This window comes from Notamacropus eugenii, chromosome 4, assembly GCF_028372415.1.
Source record: "Notamacropus eugenii isolate mMacEug1 chromosome 4, mMacEug1.pri_v2, whole genome shotgun sequence".
Taxonomy (NCBI): Eukaryota; Metazoa; Chordata; class Mammalia; order Diprotodontia; family Macropodidae; genus Notamacropus; species Notamacropus eugenii.
The window spans coordinates 466,409,231-466,435,756 of NC_092875.1; the positions used below are offsets into that span (position 1 = coordinate 466,409,231).

General features: G+C 38.8%; 1 protein-coding gene across 7 annotated transcripts in view; it reads left to right on the top strand.

The window, feature by feature from the left end:
* Positions 1-26,526, top strand: part of ARHGEF28 (Rho guanine nucleotide exchange factor 28) — a 361,347-nt gene that overhangs the window by 18,167 nt on the left and 316,654 nt on the right. For 4 of the 7 annotated variants that reach the window (XM_072606337.1, XM_072606344.1, XM_072606338.1 and 1 more), the window contains exon 1: positions 1,674-1,827. The exons of the other annotated variants lie outside the window; for them this stretch is intronic. In XM_072606337.1, the coding sequence (XP_072462438.1) occupies positions 1,674-1,827 (154 nt within the window). Of the gene's footprint in view, positions 1-1,673; positions 1,828-26,526 lie in introns of those variants that run through there. 7 annotated transcript variants of the gene reach the window in all.

Below are 26,526 nucleotides of genomic sequence, written 5' to 3' on the forward strand. Positions count from 1 at the left end.
GATGGGTTTTGCCCCAGATATTTGGAGAAGGCGCCTTCAGCAGCTGAGCTTAGAACTGAGTTAGAAAGGGTAATTCATTAAGATGGGAAGCTCCGATTTGCTTAGTTTGTTCCCTGTACGGGCAGCAGCGTCATTTTGATGAGCACGGAGGATTTCAATTTTCTCCTGGGTCTCTGTGGCCCCAGCTTTCGCCCCACATCCAGATGAATTTTTAAGTTAATTTTAAGGCTTATTTCCTACCCACCTGCCCTTGCTCCTGACTACATTTTGTGAACTTTGCTGTGTCGCTTAAAATGACCAGTTATGGCACTGCTGGGTTTTTTCATGTTCTCAAAAATGATGTTATTTTGTCTGCAGTTTTGGGTCAGACTCTGACCCCTTGAGGAAAGGCATGAATGAGATGGTTTATTGGCCAGAAAAATCATCCTTTGAAGCAACCTAAGTGTAACATTAATGGAGGTTTTGCGTATAGTTCTTGGAAACGGCTGCGTCTATGCAAATTTAAAAGGTCTATAAACACAAGCTTCACTCTTTTTTCCCTTTAAAAACCAGACCTGATTAGTCCCCTTCAAGCACAGACTACCCTCGGCTACTGATCTGGCTCCTCAGAGGAAATAGTGTTGCTTCTAACTTGTATGGAAATTACAAAAACCTGGAATAATAAGTATTCGGAGGAATCAGCAGTTTGTTGATGGAGAAATTAGATTGTAAAGAAAGTAAGTAAAGTCCTCCACCGGTGATGTTGAGAAGCCCCAGGCTTCTTATGACTGAGTCAGGAAAGCTCAAGTTTTGTGAAACCATTCCTTTCCTGAATGGAAAGACTTCTTCTTTTTAAAAGCTGTTGTGCTCTACCTCTCCCCTTCAGTTTTCTTTATCATCACCATCACCATCATCATCACCATCACCATCATCATCGTCACTAAAAAGCAAGTGGCAACAACCATATTCATTTTCACATACCAGTGATAGCAGAAGAGAATTGCATATGAAACCAAAAATAGCGTTAGGTACATCTTTTAAAGTATGTACTAAATTCAGTATGGTGGTTCCAAAGCTGCCCTCCTTGTCTCTGTCTTCTTTTGAACTTCCTTCCGTTCTCCACTCTCCATTTGTTGATGCTCTTTTCTTTCATTTCTTCTTTTTTTGGAGGGAGGAGTCTCACCGTCCCCTCCCTGTATTCTCCCCTTGAAATAAAAACTCTCTCATGTAACCAATGGGCAGCTAAGTGGCTCAGTGGATAGAGTGCTGGGTCTGAAGTCAGGAAGACTCCCCTTTCTGAGTTTAAATCCAGCCTTAGACACTTTACTAGTTATGTGACTCTGGGCAAGTCATTTCACTTGAGGACCACCCTAACTCAACTCAAAGAGGTTATTACTAGAAAGTTGGCTGCCAGGTGATCCCTTTTATTTTTGGCAATAATTTGAAAGACTATATACACACACATACACACACACACATATACATACATATACATATATACATGTACACACACATACACACATATGCATATATATACATGTGTGTGTGTATATGTATATATATATGTTCTAAAGCAGAGTGAAACTCTACTGCTCTTCACCAGAGGGTGAAGCATTGATGAGAAGCGATATTACAGGCTTCCATTTTAACCGTAAGAAGTAACACGCATCATTGGATTCTGTGTTTGTGACTTCATGTCTAAACTCATAATGGGTATTCTTGAGTTTATCTTGTTTTCCTTGGATGTTCCTATGAAAAAGGGAGTTCTTCAACATTCCTTTGAAGCCCTCTTGGAGTTATTTCACTCCAATCCAAAAGAACGTGTATTAAGTGCCTACTGTGTACAAGGTACCATGTTAGACATAGGCAATCAAACTTAAAAATGGGTTCTCTAAGAAGGAGTTTACATCTGGTTGGGATGGGAGGGGGACAAAACATGTAGTCAGACAAAGAGATAGGTGGTTATTTGAGGAAAAAGAGAGCCCTCCCTGACAGCTTGTAAGAAGTGGAATCTGTTGAATCTGAAAAGGATTCTTGTAGCCAGTGGCAGATGAGTTGAGCTTTGAAGCACCTCTGAGATTCTCAAGACAGAGGGGAGGGTATGCCAGATATCTGGGTCAGCCTGGGCAAAGGTATGGAGAAAGCAGATAGAATGATGAATGTGGAAAGGTAAACTGGTGTGACTTCAATAGAAAATATGTGAAGAGGAATTATGGGGAGAAATCTTAAAGAGGTAGGCTTCAGCCATATGGTGAGGGGCTTTAAATGACTTTGCATTTTATCCTAGAAGAAATGGGGAGTCACTAAAAGATCTCCCAGGAGTGTGACATCATTAGATTTGTGTCCCGGGAAGTTTTGTTGTCCTTCAGTTATTTTCAGCCATGTCTGACTCTTTGTAACCCATTTGAAGTTTTCTTGGCAAAGATACTGGAGTGATTTGTCATTTCCTTCTCCAGCTCACTTTGCAAATCAGGAAACTGAGGCAAACAGGGTGAAGTGACTTTCTCAGAGTCATACAGCTAGAAAGTATCGGAGGCTAGATTTGAATTCAGGTCTTTCCAACTTCAGGCCTGGCACTCATCTACTGTTCCATCTAGCTGCCCTGGGAAGTACATACTTTGATTTTCTTTATAGAAGAAATATGAACTGTACATATAGAAATATGTACCATAGCTTTCATGAAAGAAGCTAGAAATTTTTCCATCTTTTGAGGTTTGGGTATAAGAGTTCTAGGACTATAGCTGGTGAATTGCCAGGACAAGTCCTGTGATTTGTGGAGCATTATCCAAATGTATCTAACAGGGGCAGCTAGGTGACAAAGTGGATAGAATACCGAAGTCAGAAGACCGCACATCAGATACTTATTAGCTGCGTGACCCTGGGCAAGTAACCTTGATTGCCTCAAAAAAAAAAAAAAGCAACCCCAAAAGCTGTGCTTTCTTTCTCTCTCCTGTCCAAGGGACATTTCCAAGTCCATTGGGCTAGAGAAAAATTACCTTGCTAAATTTTGTTGGAGGATCTGGAGTTTAAACTAGGTTTCCGCATAGGCTTAGAAGAGATATCCATCTATTTTCAAATTCATCCATTTTATTCTAGTATCTGGAAGCACCATTTCATCTAAGGCACTCCAAAGGTATTAGAATCTCCCTCTTAATTTTACTCTTTTCCCTTTGGTTGGGGGATAATTTGGTAATAATACCCACTGACCAGCCTCAAAGTGTCTCAATGTAATTAGCCTTCACTTTTAGGAAATTTTTCTTTATATTGCATCTAAGTCCCTTATTTTTCCCCCTTTAAATATGTTTAGTCTTCTCCTTTCTATGAGTCATTTCTATGTTTCAAAACCGATTTTAAGTTGTCCCTGTCCCTCAGTTTCTCCATGCTGAATAACAGTAATTTCTTTCAGTTTCTCATGTCGGTTTTCTTTGCCAGGCTTTGAGTCATTTGTAGTAACAGAACTCAGAAGACGATCTAGCATCCAGGATTCTGACCTCATGATTGCTACATTTTGCAGTATCCATTCCTGCACATACTTCACCTCAACTTTCACTGTTCTGTTGTTCCTTCAGTTCATTTCCCACCATGATCCCTTTGTCCTTCCACAGTGTTTGCTTCCTCTCACAATAAGTGTCTCGATCCATGTCACCTTACTGACATTCCTTCTGTTTCTCTCTAATCACTTCTCGAACTTGCAAGGTGACCTTTAATTCTTATTCTGCTACTTCTCCTAGTTTGGTATTATCTGCAAATTCAATATGCTTTATAGATAAAACTTTTAAACACCAGATCCAGGGCTAACTCTTGTCCCTTGCATTCATGTTATCATTCCTGCCACAACCATGGATGGTCTTCTTTCTGTGCACAAAGCACAGGGAAGATACAAAAGAAAAGAGAGAGAAAGAAGCCAAGAGTATGAACCTGGCAGACCACAAGGATGGTGGTGCCCTTGACCTAAGTAGTGAAGTGTAATAGAAGGATAGGTTTTGGGAAATGATAGGGAATTTGGTTTTAGTAATATTGAATTTGAGATGTCTGTGGAATATAGGATATTCAGTGTGTTGTTGTTCATTTGTCATCAGCTGTGTCTCGGTCTTCGTGACTTCTTTTGGGTTTTTCTTGGGAAAGATACTGGAGTGGTTTGCTCTTTCCTCTCTAGCTCATTTTGCAGATGAGGAAACAGAGGTAAATAGGGTTAAATGACTTGCCTAGGGTCATACAGCTAGTAAAAGAGTCTGAGACTGAATTTGAACTCAGGTCTTCCTGATTCCAGGTGAGGTAATTTATCCATGTCACCATGAAATGTCCGATGGGCAATTGGTAATATGAAACTTGGAGTGTAAGAGAGAGACTGGGGTTGGAGATGTCTCTCTCTCTCTCTCTCTCTCTCTCTCATCTGTCTCTATTTCCATACCTATGTATCTAGCTATACCTCTGTCCCTATGAATTGTCTTAAAAGAGATGATAATTAAACTCATGGGAACTGACAAGGTCACTAAGTGAGAAAGTATAAAGCAAAAAACCAGAAATTATTTGTATATGAAAAATGTATATTATGTATGGCAGCTTTTTGGTATTCAAATAGAGTTACTTTCCTTCATTTTAATTCCAAATTTCCACAATTATTACTTTAGCACTAGCACTATTCCATGCTCTGAGGCAAGTATTCATGAGAAGCAACCTGTTATAATGAAAAGAATGCTAGACTTGAAGTCAAGAACCATTGAGTTTGAGTTCCACCTTCATTACTTTGGAGCTATATGACCATGGGCAAGTCCCTGTACTTCTCTGGACTTCAGTTTCCCTATCTGTAAAATGGGAGTAATGTGTATTTATTTACCTCAAAAGATTATTATGAGGGGAAAAGTGAAATGACATAAGTAAAATGCTTTATAAGCCTTAAAGCGTTATATATAAAATGTCAGCTAGTACTATTACTACCACTACCACCACTCCTACTACTACTAATGCTACTACTACCACTACTGCTATTACTGTTGCTACTAGTACTACTACCGCTACTACTGCCACTACTACTATTACTATTGCTACTAGTACTACTACCGCTACTGCTGCCACTGCTACTATTACTGTTGCTACTAGTACTACTACCGCTGCTACTACCACTGCTGCTATTACTGTTGCTACTAGTACTACTACCGCTACTACTACCACTACTGCTATTACTGTTGCTACTAGTACTACTACCGCTGCTACTACCACTGCTGCTATTACTGTTGCTACTAGTACTACTACCGCTGCTACTACCACTGCTGCTATTACTGTTGCTACTAGTACTACTACCGCTGCTACTACCACTGCTGCTATTACTGTTGCTACTAGTACTACTACCGCTGCTACTACCACTGCTGCTATTACTGTTGCTACTAGTACTACTACCGCTACTACTACCACTGCTGCTATTACTGTTGCTACTAGTACTACTACCGCTACTACTACCACTACTACTATTACTATTTCTACTAGTACTACTACCGCTACTGCTGCCACTGCTACTATTACTGTTGCTACTAGTACTACTACCGCTGCTACTACCACTGCTGCTATTACTGTTGCTACTAGTACTACTACCGCTGCTACTACCACTGCTGCTATTACTGTTGCTACTAGTACTACTACCGCTGTTACTACCACTGCTGCTATTACTGTTGCTACTAGTACTACTACCGCTGCTACTACCACTGCTGCTATTACTGTTGCTACTAGTACTACTACCGCTGCTACTACCACTGCTGCTATTACTGTTGCTACTAGTACTACTACCGCTACTACTACCACTGCTGCTATTACTGTTGCTACTAGTACTACTACCGCTACTACTACCACTACTACTATTACTATTTCTACTAGTACTACCACTGCTGCTACTTTTGTATTTCAAAGCAGGGAACAAAGAATAGCTGTGTGTGCGCTCTGAAGCAGGAAGAAGAGGGTTCCTCTGTCATACATTTCCAGAAGCAGTATCACCAAGCTCCTTGGGGGTTGGTGATCCGTCAGACATGGTGATTACTCATAAGAACTGGACTCATACTTGCCAATTCCGCTCATAACATATGAGTTATAGAAGTCACCCCTTCTTCCTTGGTTATGGATAACAAAGCACTTTGAACATATAAAATTCCACTTTAAATTCCTTAGGAAAGCCAACACTCAGAACAATGAAAGGAAAACTGGGAATCTGGAATTTTCCTCTTGCTATGATCAATCATGGTTTTCAGTCTGTAAACTGTGAAATATAGATATTCTAATGTTTGCCTTCCTCCTTCCTCCGATGTGGTCATGGAGGAAAATAACATTTTTAATTTCACAGAACTTAGCTCAGTGCCTGGCACACAGTAGGGCCTTAACAAATGCCCATTGACTGATTGACTTTTTGGAAAGCATTCTGAGCTCTTTGGGATGCTTGAAAGCACAGAGGCTATCTAAATTGATTGCGAAGGCTCAGCCTTTAGGGAAAAGGTTTATTTATTTATTTTTTGCAATGCCTTAGACAGCTAAAAAAATATTCCCCATTTGCCCCCAACAACAGCCTTCTGTATTTCCTGTTTCCCTTCCTGGTTTCCTGAAAGTGGAGCCAGATGAAGTATCAGGAAGTGTGTGCTGTTCCTATAGCATAATCCCCCTCCCCACCCTATGCTTCAGTGGAACTCAGCCCAGCTAGATGAAGTAGCTGCTGCTCACCCCCACTCAGCAGATACAAAGTTTAGATGAGACACTAACCGTGTCTTTACTGAGCTCTGCACCCCGCTAGGGATCATATCATTTAACTTTTGAATGTGGGGAAGGTATCTCAGGGACATCAACAGGTAATTCTCAAAATATTTTTTCCAATATGCTTAGCCAAATAGAGGCATCAGACAGGATCATCAATGGTACTGTTCTCTCACATCAAACAAATTTTTATTTCATTGGTACTTGATAAATTGACTGCTATTGTCAGCCTGTTTCTCTAGCTGACCTAATAAAGGTTTCTTGAGTCTTTCTAGAATAATTTTCTCTCTCTTGAATTCATTGTTTCTGACTCAAGTGTCCAGAATTCAGAATTGTGAATTCCTCCCCTCCCCCCCAAAATAACAGTAAACTCTTGTTATTGTAGAACAGACTTTAAATAACCAAAAAAGGCACAGAGTTATTTATTTAGAACACTTGCATTTAATGTTGATGTTAACAAGTTCCTTTGTAGGAGGGAGCGCAAGAGATCAGTGGAAATGTTTCATTCCCAGGAAATATCGCAATAAATTTGTTGCTGCCTGAAGACTGGAGTAAAGGAAAACATTCTTCCATGTGCAAAGCGGTATTGCAGAAACTGCCAGGCACAATGTTTGGACATTTGCGTATGGTCATGCTTAGGTGTATTTCCTAGAATTTTGTCAAACACAAATTCAGCTATTTGCTTAACAGACTAAAAGATTTACTAGGCAGTAAACAGTTTTGATTCTAGGTGGGATAGGTTTCTTTTTATTTCATAAACCCTTCTGGCAGTCTAGGGAAGCCTATGGACTCCTCCTCAGAAGAATGTTATTGTTTTTTAATTATTAATAGAAGGAAATGTTACATTTCATTTAGAAGTTAGTGAAAATAAAGATATAACTTACCCACATTCAAGTTCACAGAACTCCTGAAATCTATCCATGGATTCCTTGGAGATCTGTGGATTGCTGCCTAAGAACCCTTCTTCTAGCAATGGTAAGCCATTCCCAATTTTGTTGTTATTCAGTCATGTCCAACTCTTCATGGCTACACTTGGGGTTTTTCTGGCAAAGATGCTAGAGGAGTTTACCATTTCCTTCAGCTGCTCATTTTCCAGATGAGGAAACTAAGGCAAACAGGTTTAAGTGATGTGCCCAGGGTCACACAGCTAGGATGTGTCTGAGACCAGATTTGAATTCAGGAAGGTGAGTCTTCTTGACTCCAGGCTTGGCACTCTATCCACTGTACCACCTAGTTGCCTTCAATTCAGCAAACAGTTAAGTGATTAATCTTGACCACGGAGCAATTCTGTGCTAGTCTCCAAGGGAGAATTAAACATAAAGAACACCTAGACCTTCCTTACCTGGACTTTACAATCTAGGAGGAGATAACACATGTACATAAAAGACTGGGATATACATCGAACTCTAAGTGCATAACAGATGGACAAAGAAAGTTCTGTGGGAGTTGTGAGGAAAGAAAGATTCTCAATTTAAAGGATTAGGGACCAAAGGAGCAGTTAGTCTTTAATGAAGGATAGGTGGTATTTCCAGTGACAGAATTCCAGTGACAGAGGGCATTCCAGACATAGAGAATGCACAGGGCAAAGGCACAGAGTCCAGAGAAGGCATCATGTAACAGTTTGGAGTAAAAAGTATGTGGAGGCTAATAAGGAAGGATAATGGTAGTTTACAGAACATCCTAACTGCCAGGCTAAGGAGTTTGAATTTTATTCATTAGTCAATAGGGAGCATGGAGTGCAAGAGTAACCTCATTTGATCTATGCTTAATGATGAATTGGAGGGAGTAGGTGTAGAATGGGGTTGGATGATGTTTTTTTTTTGAGAAAAACAAGCTGTAAAACTAAGTGGTAGTGACAATAAGTCCCTGTTCAGAGATGATAAGGACCATTCTGGGATAGACTACTTGAACAAAGCTTCTAGAGGACGTGAGACTTGAGTTTGGCTTTGAAGGAGAACTGGGATTGGTTTGGCAGGAAGATGTTGGAGAGAGTGTCTACATGGGAGAGAAGGGGATGTGCAGACTCATGCACAGAGACTCATGGGAACAAACAGGACATGTGGGACTTAACGAAAGCAGAATTTTTAGGCTACGATTTGTGGGAATTATTGGAGATGTTGAAGCCAGATTATGGAGGATCTCAGCAGCCAAGAAGGAAGCTTTGGGTGATTCAGTACACAATGGGGAGTCTTTATAGGTTTGTTTGTTTGTTTTTTTTTACCAAAGTAAAGCAGTAGTTTATTCATGTAAAGATTTTTTTAAGAGTTCATAAGATGTAGAGTGCTTAAGAGTACCTCACAAAAAAGCAGCAAGTAGATAGAAAACCAGATCTGGAATTGGGAAAGTGTGAGTTCAAATTCTGCTTCACACTTAGCAGCCATTCGACTCTGGGGAAGTCACTTCACTTCTATCTGCTCCAGTTTCCTTATTTGTAAAATCGAGATAATAAAGCGCCTACCTCCCAAAGCTGACGTGAAGATAAGATGAGATAATTCTCATCAAGTGTTTTTAACACAGTGACTGGAACATAGTACGTGCTCAATAAATGTTTATTCCCTTCCCTGGCTGGGGGTTGGGAAGAGCAAAGTTTACAATGTACTACACGTCCCAAGATGCTTATAGTTGGCGTCTTTAGCAGGTGCTGCTTAGATCACTGTTTGCAGCCTCTGCCACTGTCTAATTTGCCTTAGGAATGTCATGGGAGCAGCTCTGACTTTATTGCATTTATCAATCATGCCTTTATTTTTAAGAATTTGAAAAATCTCAGGTATAACATTATAAAAAGTATTTTTGAAAACAACGGGAAAATTTTGTCATTTTAAAATCCAATGTCATCTATATAGATTTGAATGTAATTAATCAGTTGTTTTATTCATTTAGGTACAATGAATTAATAAATTTGGAGCTGGGAGGGCCCTTCAGTATCATCTAGTCTAATCCTCTTATCTCACAGTTGGGAAATTGAGGCCTGGAGAGGTTAAATAATTTATTCAAGGTCATTGAGGCAGTAAGTAGCAGAGCTCAATTTGGACCCAGGACATCAGACTGTAAATTCAGCGCATGGTATCTAGATCTATATCTCTGATGGCATATGCTTCTTTGTAATGTTAGCGATATGCCAAAGAAATGATTCAGCAAATAAGGGGACCAGAGGAGGAACTGGCATTGTGGCCTGAGGTGGTCAGGGCAGAATTAGAGAGAGAGAGAGAGTAACACCTGACTTGGGATAGGATTCAGGTAAGGGCGGACTAGGGAGGAGAGCCTGTGTAAAGTGTATGCCATGGACAGAAATGTGGAGCCTGGGATACTGCCCGATGTCTTTGAGGTGGCATGAGTAGTTCAGTCTGGTTGGAATGGAGGCTTTGTGAGAAGAGTGGGAAATCTTTGTTTGGCTCCAGTTACAGATTAAGGACATTAGGCAGTGGACAGACACTGGAGGCATGGGAATGAAGTATGTTAGGGCAAGGAGAGCATGATTAAAATTGTGTATTAGGAAGATTAATATAGTTGTGTAGAATGGGGCAAGATAAGAGTAGGGAGAAGCCAGTTTGGACTGGTGTGATTTGGGTTAAGTACAGAACTGGGAATAAGGAATTTAAGTTCTTGTCCTTAGAGTGGGGATTAGAAGTTAGTGACTTGGGCTGTTGTTTGTCCTTCATTCTGGAAGAGGACCATGGCATCAGGGAGGTGATGCCATGACCTGCAAGTGAATTGGATTTAAGGGAGGGAGGGCTCAAGTCAGTGAACCTCTCCGTGCTTTAGGTGTCTGTTCACAAAGGGGCCAATCAGTGTGGCTTACCTCCATGGAGCCATTGGGAAGATTAGCTTATTAAAATCGTTGGAAATTATTTTGTTTCATAATAACTTCTGTGTTTTAGTTTTCTGACATGACTAATTCTGCTCCTTGCTGCCAAGTTCTGTGTCTTCCCAGCTTTCCAACCACTCCATAATTTATCTGAAGTGAAAAGACCATCTGTGTGCAGCCTGACGGTTCTGGTCATCGCAACCTGCCTTTGCTTTGTTAGGTGAAATAGTTCCGTTCTAGATTGTGAGTTCATCTTGTCTTTGGAACCCACCACTAGTGGCAGGATTTGGACAAAGCAAAAAGAAGCTTGAATATTGAGGTAAAAACAAATTGGGCACGGGCAACTTTTTATTTGGATTGTGAAAAGAAGCTGTACACTGGTCTATTCACTTAAATGTTAATTGTGACCATTTCAGCGAAGCTTGAGGAGAATTAGAAAACAGAGAGAAAGCGTCCTCAACAAAGCTCTTTTCATGATTCCTTCTTACAATGGGCCCAATTCTATGGCCCTGACTTAGACAGAGCTCCATGTTTACTCCCGGGGGCTCTCTGTCTACTATGTTACCAGCATGGGTGACTAGAGAGATTTGCTGAAGTGGGGCCTGCAGAAGCAGCCCTCCTCTAACTAGTCTCAAGCAATGTTTCCAGGGCTCCCCTCAGCATTTATACATAATCCCTTCCCTCCTCCTTAAACTAACTAACAAACATTTTTGTTGACCAGTTAAGAGAAAAAAATGGGAAAAAAAAGCATTTTTGAAAACACTAAAATATATTTTGTACTATCTGAGATGAGAAACATGAGGGAAAATGTTATTTTGTGGCTCATTATAATTGCAAAATACTGGGGAAAATACAAGTGTACATGACTAAACTTGGACTTTAGGGCTAACTTTTACTTGCTTGCTGGGAGAGAGAAACATTTTTGGAACAAGGTCAAAGGGAAGAGAATTTGTCATCATGCTTGTTGGGATATTTCTTTCCTTGACTTTCCAATAGAATATAAAAGCTCCTTAATGCCAGGGACTAATTGTACTTTTCTGTATAACACTGCCCCGAATATGGCCCTTGCATATTTGTTGTTGTTGAGCTGTTTTTTTATGACTCCATTTGAGGTTTTCTTGGCAGAGATGCTGGAGTGATTTGTCATTTCTTTCTCCAGCTCATTTTTTTAAGGATGGAGAAATTGAGGCAAATAGGGTGAAGTGACTTACTCAGGGTCACACAGCTAGTGTCTGAGGCTGGATTTGAACTCAGGAAGATGAGTCTTTCTGACTCCATGCCTGGCACTCTATCCACTGTACTACATAGCTTCCATAACAATGATAATAGCTAGCTGTCCCCTCCTTACAACATGGCAAGTGCTAAATAAAGCTTTTTCTAAATTGAAGTAAATACTTAATAAATTCTGGACCCTTTATGGTGTAGTTCAAGGCTTCTCATAAACTGGAACTCTATCTTTTCAGCTTTGCTTTCTATTCTAGACAAATCTTGATTTTATCGTTTAACAGTTGTGTTACCATGGGTAAATTTTTTAACCATTCTGATTTAACTGCCAAGCGGGGATGATGTATTATTGCTACCTGATTCGGAGGTAGGTTATTGAGAACAAGGCACTTTGTAATCCACTAAGACTAAGCTAAAATATTCTGTAGTGGAAAGACTGTGAGATTTGGAGTAACAGGACCTGGAAAATTGCCATCTCTCTGAACCTCAGTTTCCTTGTTTGTAAAATGAGGGATTTGGACATTATCATTATCAGCAGTAGCTGGTTAGTGTTCATATAATGCTTCAAAGTTTGCAAAGCACTTTTACATGTAGGAACTTGTCTGATTCTCTCAACAGCCCTGGGGGCAGGTGATATTCTATTCCCCATTTTACAGATGAGGAAATTGAGGCAAATAGAAATGAAATAATTTGGCCAAAGTCACAGAGGCGGAAAGTGTCGGAGGCAGATTTGAACTCTGTTCTTCCAGACTCTTGAGTCCAGCTGCACCATCTAGCTGCCTCCAAATATAAAAGTCTTTTATATTTATGATCATATGATCCTGTTTTCCATTATCACCCTATACTCATCTCAGACTTTATATCTTTGCTTGTGTGGTTTCCTAAGTTTGGCCTGCTCTCTGCCCCTTCTGTATTTTGAAGTCCAGTTCAAATGCCATCTCCTCCTTGAAGCCTTTTCTGGTGATCTCTGGGAATAATTTTAGAAACAGCACAGAGCCAGGGAGACCTTGGTTTTAATCTCACTTCAAATATTTGGCAGCAGCGTGGGTAAGGACAAGCCATCCAACCTCCATAAGACTCAGTTTCCTCATCATAAAAAGGGGATGATATTCCTGTAGTACCAGCACCACAGGGCTGTGAGGATCCAGTGAAATAATAGGTGTAAAATGTTTTACAAACCTTTAAGTGTTATATACATGGCAGCTATTATTATTAATTACTGTTAGTTATTATTCATAATAAACTTTATGAAATGAGTTCATCTTACCTCAATTTTCTTTCTTTTCTAGTATCCCCATAGTGATGTGCGCCTAGTAGGTGCATAATTAACGATGGTGATGAAGACAAATGAGCATGTGTATAACACTTAACAGCAGGCCAGACACTTTACATATGTCCTGTCCTTTGAGCCTCACTACAATCCTTGGAGGTAGATGTCATAATTTTCCCCATTTTACAGATGAAAAAATTGAGGCAAGCAGAAGTTAAATGACTTGCTCAGCGTTACACAGCTAGCAAGTGTCTAAGGCAGAATTTGAACTCAGGTCTTCTTGCCTCCAACTCCAACACCCTATTCACTGTACCACCTATTCGCCTATGTTTGTTGAATTATTGAATTAACAAGTTTCTAGGAACAGAATCCTATCACTTCTCTGCAAGTATGTGATAAGTATTAATAGGCAGAGATCTTAACTCCTTTGTGCCCAGGCTAAGAGAGCTTTGGTTCCTTAGAATTTCAATGAGATTTATAAGTAGGTCTAAAAGGGTGCAGGACAAAGTTGCATTGTGTTTTCACTTGACCTCACAGTGTTTTATGAGTATTAATTCATTAACACACACAACGGGCTTATGTGTAGGAAGTGGAAAATAGCCTCCCCCCGCTCCCCAGCCTAGTATTTACTCACTGAAAAATTCAGGCATAGAAAGAAGAGACTAGTCTGTTGACAGGCCACCAACTTGGGCTTTTTAACTCCAGTCTAGTCGTCTTCCTTTTCTAGGGTGTTATGGTTCTTCTTGACTTTCAAAAACCCCAAATTATTTTCCTTTAAAAAATCAGAATCCTCAGACAACAAAACAGGACACCTCACATTCTAGTCCAAATGGAGCCTGGAGCCCTCAACTTTAAGGGGGAATCATTCTGGGGACCATGACCACAGCAGTCACTTCCTTGCCACACGGTTCATGTGGCTTCTTTTCTTGGTGCTGCTGCCCTGTAGTTTGAGCATGGGGGCATGAATTTTTGTTTTTAAAAGTTAATTTTTTGAATATACCCATCTCTTCTGAGCTTCTGGGTATGGTTCCAAGTTCCAGTTCCAGAAGCAAGGCAGCACCTGGCGTTTCCAGAATTTGCCAAGGAAAGGAGGGTGTGAACAACCCCTTCCTAAATTTCAGGACTTGGATATTGTGGCGCTACCTTTGAAGTCAGAGGATGTGGATTGAAATCCAGCTGCTGGCACTTGCTACCTGTGTGACTCTGCATTAGTCTCACTGCCTTTCTGGGCCTCAGTTTCCCCATCTGTAAAATGAGAGGGTTGGTCAACCTGGCTTCTGAAGTCCCTATCAGCCCTAGACTTAGTGCTGTTATGATCCTAAGGGCAGGGGCAATTTCTTCTGCATTATCTCTTCCATATTGCAACTTTCCCCATCATGGTTTTAATATATCATGGATTGGCAAAAGAAATTCAATAGGAATTTTTGAGGAGTTTTATGGAAGTTGCAGATGACATGTGAAGGTCTGCAGATGACATAGAAAACATTTAGAAACTCAGAAATGCATAAAATGCAAGTATAGTATTGTATAATATCAATCCAAATTTTACATTTAAGGTACTATAAACACCCCATAATAGCAAAAGAAAAAATTCAGACTTCTGTGGCATGAAGGGAGGGCCAAAACATTTTACATGGATTTTTCAGATCATGGAGGCACTGTTCCCCTAACCCTCCCCACGTGGAAGGGATAACTGTATTTTCTTTGTACTCCAGCACTCTTCAAGAAGCAAATGTAACGTTAAACAGAGAGCAGTTACTCAGGAAATACTGTTGACTGACTAACCGACAGCGTACAACATGTTTACAAAGTTCACCTTACCCTGTCCCCCTTCCTGATGAAAAGTGATTATGCCTAAACCTGCTGCCATAACTCAATTCATGTACTGATTTCCTTATTGTATAACTTTGCGTATATTTGTATTCATTCACTTAGTATTTGTACTATATAGATGTATGTGTATGTGTGTGTGTGTGTGTGTGTGTGTGTGTAGATGTACATTTATATACAAGGTCAAGGTCTGCTTGTACCTCTCCCATTAGAATGTATGCTTATTTTGAGAAGGGATTATTTCACTCTTTGTACTTGGATCACTAGACCTAGTCTATTACCTTGCACATAGTAGGTGCTCAGTACATACTTGTTGACCGATTACTTATGGTCTTGAATGATAGAAAAACAATATAGGAAGAAGCCTCTGCCATAAAGGAGTTTGGAGTCTACATGGGGAGACAAGACAATGAAATTCAGGTAAAGAAGAGAGCATATGTCAGAGTACTAGGTTATGAGGTCACGACAGTGTTGCAGGAATGCTTCAGGAGAGAAGAGATTGTTCAATGTGAGCTGGAATACTTGGAGGAGGGAGGGTCTGGCATAGGTAGGATTTGGAGTGGTAGAGACAGTAAGATCAAAACATCACATGAGTAGAAGAGAGTGCAAAGACCAGGCCCACTGGATTGAAGGGTTTCTGTCAGGGAACAGTAGAAGGAAGGGTAGGTTGAGGTTTGTGTAGAGCATTGAATGCCTGGCACTGGAGAGCCAGTGAAGATTTTTGAGAAGGGTCAACACGAAGGAAAGAATGTTTTAGGAAGATTGGTCTGATACCTCTTTGTGCAGTTTACTGAATGTGATGCAACTTGATGTCCTACAACTAGTAGATTTAGGGTCTATTATAACTCTGTCTCTCTCTTTCTCTTTGTCTCTCTCTCTCTGTCTCTGTTTCTTTCTGTCTTTCTCTGTCTCTGTCTCTCTCTGTCTTTCTTTCTTTATCTCTGTCTCTCTCTCTCCCTTCTTCCTGCCCTCCCTCTCTCTCTCTGTCTCTTTCTCCCTCTCTTTGTCTCTGTCTCTCTGTCCCTCCCCCCTCTGTAATTGGTTTCCTTTATAATCCTATGCATTTAAAAACATTATTCTGAAAAGGAGTCTCTAGGTTTCACCAGACTGTCACAGGATTCCATGAGACAAGAAATGACTCTCGATTTTGCAAGGAGTCAAAGCCACACAAAGAACAAAATAGTCAGTTTCACATCCATCAAAACTTTGCTACCAAGGCTTGAGAAGTTCATAAATTAGAAAAGAGAGGAAACTCCCAAGAAAGATGTGGAAAATAGCTGGTTATTTGTATGACTGCAAGAAATCTAAATTAAAGAAAATGCAGCTGGATGAAATAGAAAACAACTTGTGCACTTTTTTATTTAAAAAATTTTAGTTTATGGAATAAAACAAGCATTTCCATAACATAGTACAACAAAAAGATTTAGCATGAAACTGCAAATCTGCCATGCACAGCAAAATGATCATGTGAATTTGTTTTTTTCCCTTTATTTCTTCCTCCCTCCCTTCAGAGATGGTTACCATTAAGCACACATAGGTGTGTGTGTATTATATATGTATATGTTACATATATAATATACACACATGTATATGTAAAATTATTCTATATGTACTTCTATTTATCAGTTCTTTCTCTGGATGCAGATAGCATCTTTCTTCATATGTCCTTTATAATTAGTTTGGATGTTTGTAATAGACAAAATAACTTATTAGCTCAGTCATTCTTAAAACAATATTGCTGTTATTCTCTTGACTCTACTCGTATTTCTTTTAATTATTTCATTGAAGTTTTTCCATGTTTTTTCTAAAATCATTGAGCTTATTATTTTTTATAGCACAGTAGTATTCCATCACAATAATATACCGCAGCTTGTTCAGACATCCCCCAACTGATGGATCTCCCTCTAATTTCCAGTTCTGTGCTGCCACAAAGAGGACTGCTATAAACATTTTAGAACATATAGGTTCTTTTCCTTTTCTCCTAATCATCTTTGGAAATAGACCACATAGTGGTATTGTTGGGCCGAAGGATATTTATAACATCTCAATATAACACAGCATAGTGGTTATGTCAAGGGAAGCGCAGTTAGCAGTGAATTTTAGTTTCCTTATGGAAGGTAGTAAAACTAGATAAGATCCATTGGTTCAGATGCTTAACAGTGGTACATGAATGACTAATAAAGCACCATACGAACTTCCTGTCTGATTTAAGCACGATCTCACCTTTCTTAGCAGAAAGCAAAATGGGTAGACTACCAAAAGATGAGAATACCAACGATTTCCCACATTTAGGCCGATTATCTATTTAGGTACCTTACATTCAGATTTATGTACTTTGCTTTCACAACTTGTAAGCTATAAACATTTGTGAGGAAGCAATAACTTGTCTGAAGAGCAAGAAAGATGTTCCAGAAAGTTCCAGGGATGTAAAGACAAATTTATTATGACTTTGGTAAATAATGGACAACCTTCCTGAAGATGTCATGGCATTTACACTGCCTCAAATCTTTTTGCACAGTTCCACACTCATGTCTTCTTCATATATTGCAAATATATAAAATATTTTAAAGTGATAATAAGAACACGAGTATTTGATATCCATATGGGAGGCCTTTTTTAAGCTTTTGCTAACACAGTCACATCAAGGGTAATTCATATCTAATGTAGCGACTTCCAAGGAGGGTTTAAATTCCTTGTGGTTCTGCCTAGCTTTAAACCTATTACCATTTCACCTAAATAAAGCCAAATATGTCTTCCAAATTGTTGGAGGTTTCATCTTTGGGGAGGCTTTAGTGGGGCCATGTCATCCAAGCTGTTGAGAGTTGTCTTTTTGAAGTTTGTATTTACTTTTTGTTACTCTACTTGATACAAACCAATATCACCTATTAAGTTAATAAATCCTCCCTTGTGTCAAATAAGGATATCAAAGCGAACAAATCCACACATTAATCATATCTTAAAATCTATATCTCTTTCTACATTTTGAGTCCATTGTGCCTCTGAAAGCAGGTAGGAAATGGCTTCATTATTGACTGATAACTTCACATAAATCTCATGTTTCTCTGAATCCATCCCCTCATAATTTCTTACAGCAATGTAATATTATATCGCAATGTAATATGCTATAATATTACAACATACCAGAATATATATTATTAGGGTTATACTATAATTTGTTCAGTCATGCCCAGATTGATGGGTACTACCTTATTTTCTAGTTCTTTGTTGTTACACAAATGTTTGTACATATGGATTCTCTTTTTCTTTGATCTCTTTGTGGTACATGCTGAGTAATGGTGTCAGTGGGTGAAAGGATATGCATAGGTAGTTCAGTGGCTTTTTGAGTATATTTCCAAATTGTTTTCCAGAGTGGCTAGACTAACTCGGAGCTCTACCAATGGTGCATTGGTATTTCTGGCCTCCTACGTTGTCATTCTCTGTTTTTTTTCATCTTTGCCAGTCTTGTGGGAATGAGGTAGAACCCCAGAGTTGTTACAACTACTTTTAGTAATATGGAGCATGTTTTTCACATGGTTTTGATAGTTTGTCTTTCTTCAGATAGAGCTGCCTATTTATACGCTTCAGCACATTTTTTGTGAGATTGCTTCTCATTCCTATTTATTTATTTATTGTATCAATCTTTTGCCTATATAGCTTAGATACCAGACGCTATTAGGAAAACTTGCTGAAAAATATTTTTCCAAATTAATTGGTTTCCTTCTAATTTCAACTACTTAGAATGTATTTGTGTAAAAGCCTTTCAATTTTATGTATTCAAAATTGTACATTTTATCTCTTGTAATTTCTATCTCTCACGAGGTTATGAACTATTCTCTTCTCCATAGTTGTGAGAGGTATCTTCTTTTCTGATCTTGTAATTACTTTATGATGTGATCTTTTCTACCAGTTATATATCCATTTTTAGTTTATTGAGATATATGGTGTAAGATATTGGCCTGGAGTTGGGGTGGTGCAAGCCAGAGATGGAAGCTGAGGGCAGGAACCTCTGGAGTCTGTTGTTCCTGGACTCGGGCAGGAGCAGGGAGAGCTTGGAATGGAGCAGTCCCTTCCCCTGTGAGGTGGGACATGGAGCAGGAATGGAGAGCTTTCTGTGTGTACCCAGGCAGGAATCGGGAGTGGTTGGCCCCTGCAGGAGGAAGAATCCTGGAGCTCAGAAATCAGCCCTGAGTTGAGATGGAGACTTTGCAGCAGGGCAGGAGCAGTGAGCATGCTTTTCTGCTGAGTTCTGCTGGGATAAGTTGGGACCTAGGGGGTGGAGTTGTCTGTGGTGGATTGGGAGAAAGTTGTGTAACCCCTGGGGACCCACCCGGTTGACTTTGTTGCACAGCCACCCCTCAGGACTTGGAATTGGGGGCTACTGCAGTGTTAGAACTTGGACTCTTTGGCTCATTAGAGCACACGGATACCTGAGAGTGCCAGGTGGGAGCCTGCAACAGTACATGGGAGACACACCCTCAAGAGGACTTTACTTGGACACTTTGTTTTGGACTGAGGGAATTATCACCTACTATGACCTAAGGGTGGAGGGTGTTGTGTTTTCTGCTACCCCTGGGAATGTGCTGTGTAAGGAAAAACCTTGACCTGGGATCCCCTAATTGTATAAACAAGCGTTTAGGAACAGCATATGTTATGTTATATACTTTTGTATCTGTTCAAAGCCATGTGGCCACCCTGGTAGTAAGTTGTTATCATGTTGTTATGAATTGTGAATTCTTCTTGCATAAGGTTTAATTTTGAGTAAGCAGAGGGTTTATACTGTGTGATTCAACCCTAAGTAAATATAAATATATTCACAGCAGCTGTCCTTAAGTGTTCTGTGTTGATTGGCATTATACCCTTTTAGAATGCAAATTCTTCTTCATCTAAGAGTTACTTCTTTAGTGTTCTTAGAAATTTTCTGTTTCATGAAAGGTCCAGTACACTCAATTTTTTCCAGGCAAATTATTCTTGGTTAATAAGTTTTTTTTTTGCTTTTAGGAATATTGTATTCCAAGCCCACCTCTCCTTCACGGTATTAATTTCCAGTTCTTATGTGATCCTGACTGTGATTACTTAGCATTTGAACTCTTTATTTCTGGCTAGTCAATATTTTTTATTTGACCTAGAAGGTCTTAATTTTGACTGTAGCATTCTTAGGAGTTTTTATTTTGTGATTTCTTTTAGGAGGTGACTAGTTTAATCTGTCTATACTTTCAATTTTCTATTTCTACTTTCTGAGTTTAGTAGGTCTAGGCAGTTTTCATTTTTAAAAATATTTTTTATTTATTTCACTAAATATTTTTCAATTACATGTAAAAAATTAATTCATTTAAAAATTTAAGTTCCAAATTATCTTCCTCTTTTCTGTTTCTCTCCCTCTTTGAGAAGGCAAACAATTTGATATTGATTATACATATGAAGTCATGCAAAATATTTTCACATTAGCCTCGTTGCAAAGGAAAACAAAGACAAAAAAAGAAAAACAGAGTTAAAAAAAGGTAAGTTTCAACCTGCATTCTAAATTCATCAGTTCTCTCTTTGAAATGGACAACATTTTTCATCATAGGTCCTTTGGAAACGTTTTGTATCATTTATTGATCAGAGTAGTTAAATCTTTCACAGTTGATCTTCCTTACGATATTGCTGTTACTGTGTACAGTGTTTTCTTAGTTGTGGTTACTTCACTTTGCTTCTGTTGCTATGTCTCCCCAGGTTTTTCTGAAACCATTCTGATCATCTTTTGTAGTATAATAGTATTCCATTACAATCACGTACAACAACTTCTTCGGCCATTTCCCAATTGATGGGCATCTTTTCCAATACTTTGTTGCCACAAAAAGAGCTGCTATAAATATTTTTAAACGTGTAGGGTTTATTCCCTTTTCTTTGATCTCTTTAGAATACAGAGTGTTGTGATACTGCTGGATCAGAGTATTCACTGTTTTATAGCCCTTTAGACATAGTTCCATAGTGTTCTGAAGTCTGATCTAGTTCACAACTCCACTAACAATGCATCAGTGTCCCAATTTTTCCACATCCCCTCCAGCATTTGTCATTTTTTTCTGTCATGCTAACCAATCTGATAGATGTCAGGTGGCATCTAAGAATTGTTTTAATGGTCAAAGGATATGAACAGGCAGCTTACAGATAAAGAGATTAAAACTATCTATAGTCATATAAAAATGCTCTTTTTAAATTTTTTTCCACTTGTGACCCCTTTTTGAGTTATGGCACTGTGTGTCATCTGAGGGCATATGCAGTACAAAGTACTCAGGCTTTCTGTTCAGAGAACCAAGGCTGCCGTGAAGTTATGCAATGCAACATAGGCAAGTGCTGCCAGAAACCCTATGGATTCATTGTACATTTGATTTTTAACAGACTTTTGAATCATTGTGTATTCAGAAACTGAAAGAATGTTAAAGTTTCCAAATTTTTCACAACCCCATGTGGGGTCATGACCCTCAGTTCAAGAAGCACTTCTCTAAATTACTATTAATTAGAGAAATACAAATTAAAACAACTCTGAGGTACCACATCACACCTGTCAGATTGCCAACATGACAAAAAAAGGAAAATGAGAAATGTTGGATAAGATGTGGGAAAATTAGAACACTGATGCATTGTTAGCAGAGTTGTGAACTGATCCAACCATTCTGGAGAGCAACTTGAAACTATGCCCAAAGGGCTATAAAACTGCATACATTTTGATCCAGGAAAACCACCACTAAGTGTGTATCCCAAAGAGATCATAAAAAAGGGAAAAGGACCCACATGTACAAAAATATTTATAGCAGCTCTTTTTGTGGTGGCCAAGAACTGGAAATAAAGGGATGGCCATCAATTGGGGAATGACCGAACAAGTTGTGGTATAAGAATGTAATGAAATTCTATTGTGCTATAAGATGATGAGCAGGCAGATTTCAGAAAAGCCTGCAAAGTTGTACATGAACTGATGTTGGGTGGAGTGAGCAGAACCAGGAGAACACGGTACACAGTAACAGAAAAACTGTATGATGACCAGCTTTGATAGACTTAGCTCTTCTCAGCAATGCAATGATTTAAGACAACTCCAAGGGACTCATGATGGAAAATAGTGTCCAAATTCAGAGAATGAACCATGGAGTCTGAATGCAGATCAAAGCAAGCTCTTTCTCATGGTTTTTCCCTTTTGTCCTGATTCTTCTTTCACATGACTAATGTGGAAATATGTTTAATATGATTGCACATCTATAACCCATATCAGATTGCTTGTTACCTTATTAAGTGGGAAAAATAACATGTATTTCTCTAATTAGTAGTGGTTTAGAGTATTTTTTCATGTGACTGTTGATAGCTTTGATTTCTGCTTCTGAAAACTACCTGTTCATATCTTTCGACCATTTTCCAACTGGAGAATGGCTCTTATTTTTACAAATTTGGTCAGGTCCCTACATATTTGAGAAAGGAGACCTTTATTAGAGAAACCTGTAAACATTTTCCCCCATTTCCTGTTCTCCTTCTAATTTTGGCTGCGTTAATTTAGTTTGTGCAAAAACTCTTTAATTTCACTTAATAAAAATCATCCATTTTGCTTCCCGTGATTTTCTCTCTCTTTTGTTTGGTCATAAACTCTTCCCTTATCCATAGTTCTGACGGGTTCACTTTCACATTTTTCCATGCTTCCCTAACTTATTTACGATATCGGCATTTATGTTTGTCATTTGTCTAGTTTGACCTTATGTTGGTGTACAGTGTGAAGTCATTTACGATTTCTTGAAACATGATATTGGGGAGTTTTGTTTGGGCTGTGGTTTTCACACTGTCTTATTCTTAGATTATCTCTTAATCTTTTTTTCTAAGTCAATAATTTTTAATGGGGGGGAGCTAATATTTTCTGATTCTTGTTTTAGTTTTTCAGTTTAGATCTAGTATTTCTTATTGTCTCATGGACTCGTTGGTTTCTGGTTGGGGGAGAGTTTTTCCCTTAGGGAAGGTTTTTCACCTTTTATGCTGAACGATTATATGCAGTGAAGAAGCAGCTTAATGTATTTTAGATAAAGTCTTTTAGCTTGATGTTTTCATTAAGTGATAAATACATTGGTATCATTTCTGGTCAAGGCAGGAAAGTGAGAGAAACAGAGTTTCCTAGAGTTCTCATTTCATTTACGTTGTCCTTTTATAATCTTTTGCTTCATATCTTCCCAGAATTCTAGTTGCCCACGTGACCAACTATACCTTTAGCTCAGTGTCCACCAATGATCAAAGTAGTTTCTCTTCCTCTAGGTTTGTGTCCTGAACATTCCTCAGTCCACAATGCTTGTTTTTATCACCAGTATCTCTGTTTATTCCTGTTTCTAAGCTTATTCTAGAATTGGGACTTATTTGTTCCAAGCACCTAATGGTCTTGCACTCTTGATTCAGATAGTAGGCCTTTATTTAGTCCTGATCTTAATAGTCTGGCATCCTGACTCTAATTTCCACTGGTATGTGCACATATTGCAGGCAGGTATGAGGCTCACATGTAGCCACCAGCTATACAGAATGCTGAGCTCTTCAGGGTTGTTGGGGGTGGCTACACTTTAAACTTTCAGAGCCCTTAGAGCACACTCTACAGATGTTGGACTGCCCTGGATCTTCCTCACTGAAGTGTTCAGGTCTCTCCTCTCCCCCACTTCCACCACTTTCACTGTGGATACCTGGATAACTGCTATTCTTGTTGTTAGGGCAAGAATCAGAGCACTTCAGATGCCTGAGCACCTTGGCAGTTGCCTTATTGGGGGTCTGTAGCACAGCTATGTTCTGTGGTATGGATACTGGTGCCCTTCAGGATGGAAAACCTCTGAGAGGTGTCCTTAACCTGACCTCTTTGGCTAAAGCCCTTCCTTAGGATTTGCAGGTTTCTGTGTATCTCCTTGTGTGGATCTGAGAGGGATGAAGTTACATAAGTATAGCCTCCTTTTGTATTTTGTAGTATGTATTTGGTCTGGTGCCTTTTCTTGGTCTTTGCTGTTATGAATGTGGATTGGGCTGTTCTGCTTTGATCACTTTGCTGCCTTGACCAGAAATGACGTCTGTGTATTTATGCCTTGATGATAGCATCAAATTAAATGATTTTACCAAAAGCATATTAAATTGCTTCTTCATTACATGAGATTTGTCTCCATTATATAAAAATATCATTTGGACTCAGTAAGTATAAAATTTCTAGTTTAAACCAAGAAAAAGTAGATTAGAGATTTGAATTGAATAGTTAAATTAAACCAATGGATGATGACAGCAATACATAAAAATATCGTAGTCTTTTAGTCACCAAGCATGTAACTACAAAGGAGAAACTTAGGGATGTGCTCTGTTAAGAGACTTACTGGCATCCTAAGATCAAAATCCCGTGGGAAGAAGATGTATGAGTCAGTCAACACCAATGCCAAACTAGTGTTAATGTGACACTTTTGGTAAAATGGACTATGTCAGAAGTGGAAAGTGTCGTAATAAAAGCCCATATAATATTGACAAAACACATCGCCTTAAGGTGATCTCAAAAAAGAGGAAGGTGGTCAGAGGACATTTGTTCAGACATCTGCCAATGTTTGTGAAAGCTGTGTGATCTTGGGCAAGTTACTTAACTTCTCTGGGCTTCTCTTTCTTCATCTGTAAAATAGGGGTGTTGGAGAAGTTGTCCTTTTAATATCCTTTCAGTTTTAAATCTATGATTCTATGATCTTTTCATGTCACAAAAGCACATAGAAAGTTAAAAACTTACAGAAATGCTTTTGGTACAAATGGACAAAGGCTCTAGAAATAGGTAAATGCCCCTGGATTTGTTAAATGTTACTCTAAGTGGTAACCTTTGGATGTAGCCTATGAAATGGTTAAGAGTTTAGAGAAGAATCAAAGACCCTTTGTGGGTATCTTCTCTATTGACACAACCAACAATATGTTAATAAAGAAGTGTCAATCAAATGTCCGAGTCATCTTGGTTTGGTTGTAGACAGAGGGGTTCATGATGCCAATTCAAAATGAGATCCTGGCTACCAAAAATTACGGATGGATTTTCCATAAGGAATTCAGACTTATCGATCAGTGCAGATTACACGAGGAAATGGTAGGAAATGTGCAGCACATCACTGAAAGATAAATTTAGCACCTGCAGAATATCTAGGGAGATAGAATTGGGTGAATAAAGAGACCTCAAAATACTTTTGAAAATTCAACAGATAAATGATACCAGATCTGGAGCATTATCTCAGACAAAACTTTTAACCCATAATTGCCCAAATTTAGCAATGATCCATAAAAATTGAGAGCAATATTTTAAATATATGTTACCATATGAAATACTCATGACCTCCAAGTTATGTGTAGTAAAAACCTTTCAAAATACAAAGACCTTGCAGACAAAATCAAAACCATATGAGAATAAGAAAATATTATCTTCATTGTTCTCTCTTTTATTGAAATTATCACAGAGAAGCCTTATTTTATAGTAAGTCTACAGGAAATGAGTTTATATCCCAATGCTTTAGTTATCAAAAGGTGTTCTCCACTTATGTAATTGTTCACATAATCCTAAATACGAAATCATAAAAGCAGGATAGCAACTTGTCCCAGCACTATTGCTATCAGAACTCCACTGAGAAAGATGAATATGAGATTCTCATTGTCATCATCTTCATCATCTAGTTTTGTTTTGTTTTTTAAATCAGGCTTGTGATGTAATTGGTAAGAATACCAGTGGAGGTTGTACCTGCTGTACAATTTTTAGCCCTAGAGAGCTGCCTGAAGCTCTGAGATGTAGTAACTATCCAAGGTCCCATAGCCATTATGTGTTACAGTCAAGACAATGAAGCCAGGTCTTACCAGATTTGAGGCCAGCCCTCTATCTACTATGCTCTGTCTGGAACTGTTATGATAAACCCTATACCACATTTTATTTTTAAAAGACATCATGCTTGGTCATGAATCTTTTTCTTTCTTAAAAAATTAATTTTTTTTTAGATTTCAACATTCAGTTACACAAGATTTTGAGTTTTATATTCTCTTCCTCTCCCTAGCCTCCCCCTTCCCACAAACAGCATGTAATCCGACATAGGCTCTACATATACATTAATATTAAACATATTTTCATATTAGTCATGTTGTAAAGAAGAATTATAACCAATGGAACGAATCACGAGAAAGATGAAACAAAACAAGACAGAGAGAGAGCAAATAGTGTGTGGCCATCTGCATTCAGACACCGTAATTCTTTCCCTGGATGTGCATAGTATTTTCCATCATGAGCCTTTTGGAGTTGTCTTAGAACTTTGCGTTGCTCAGAAGAGCTAAGTCTATCAAAGTTAGTCATGACACGATGTGGCTATAACTGTGTACCATGTTCTCTTGGTTCTGCTGCCCTCACTCAGCACCAGTTCATATAAATCTTCATGAATCTTTTTCATATAAAGTTATAGGCTATATACCCAAACAAATATGTGACATACATATTCCTCTGTGCACACACAAATGTATACACACAGGTCTGGTTGTTGTCTGTGGAGCACTCAGACATAGAAAATGCCAAGATCGTCTACTGCATCCCAAGCCATCACCAGTGGTCCTGACTTTTGTCTAGCTACTGGACTTGGTTGACTCTGGAAGAGTGAATGAAGTTGATGACTTTGTGAAACTCTGCCTCATTTAAATCCAATTTACCCATGAGTCAAGACATTAC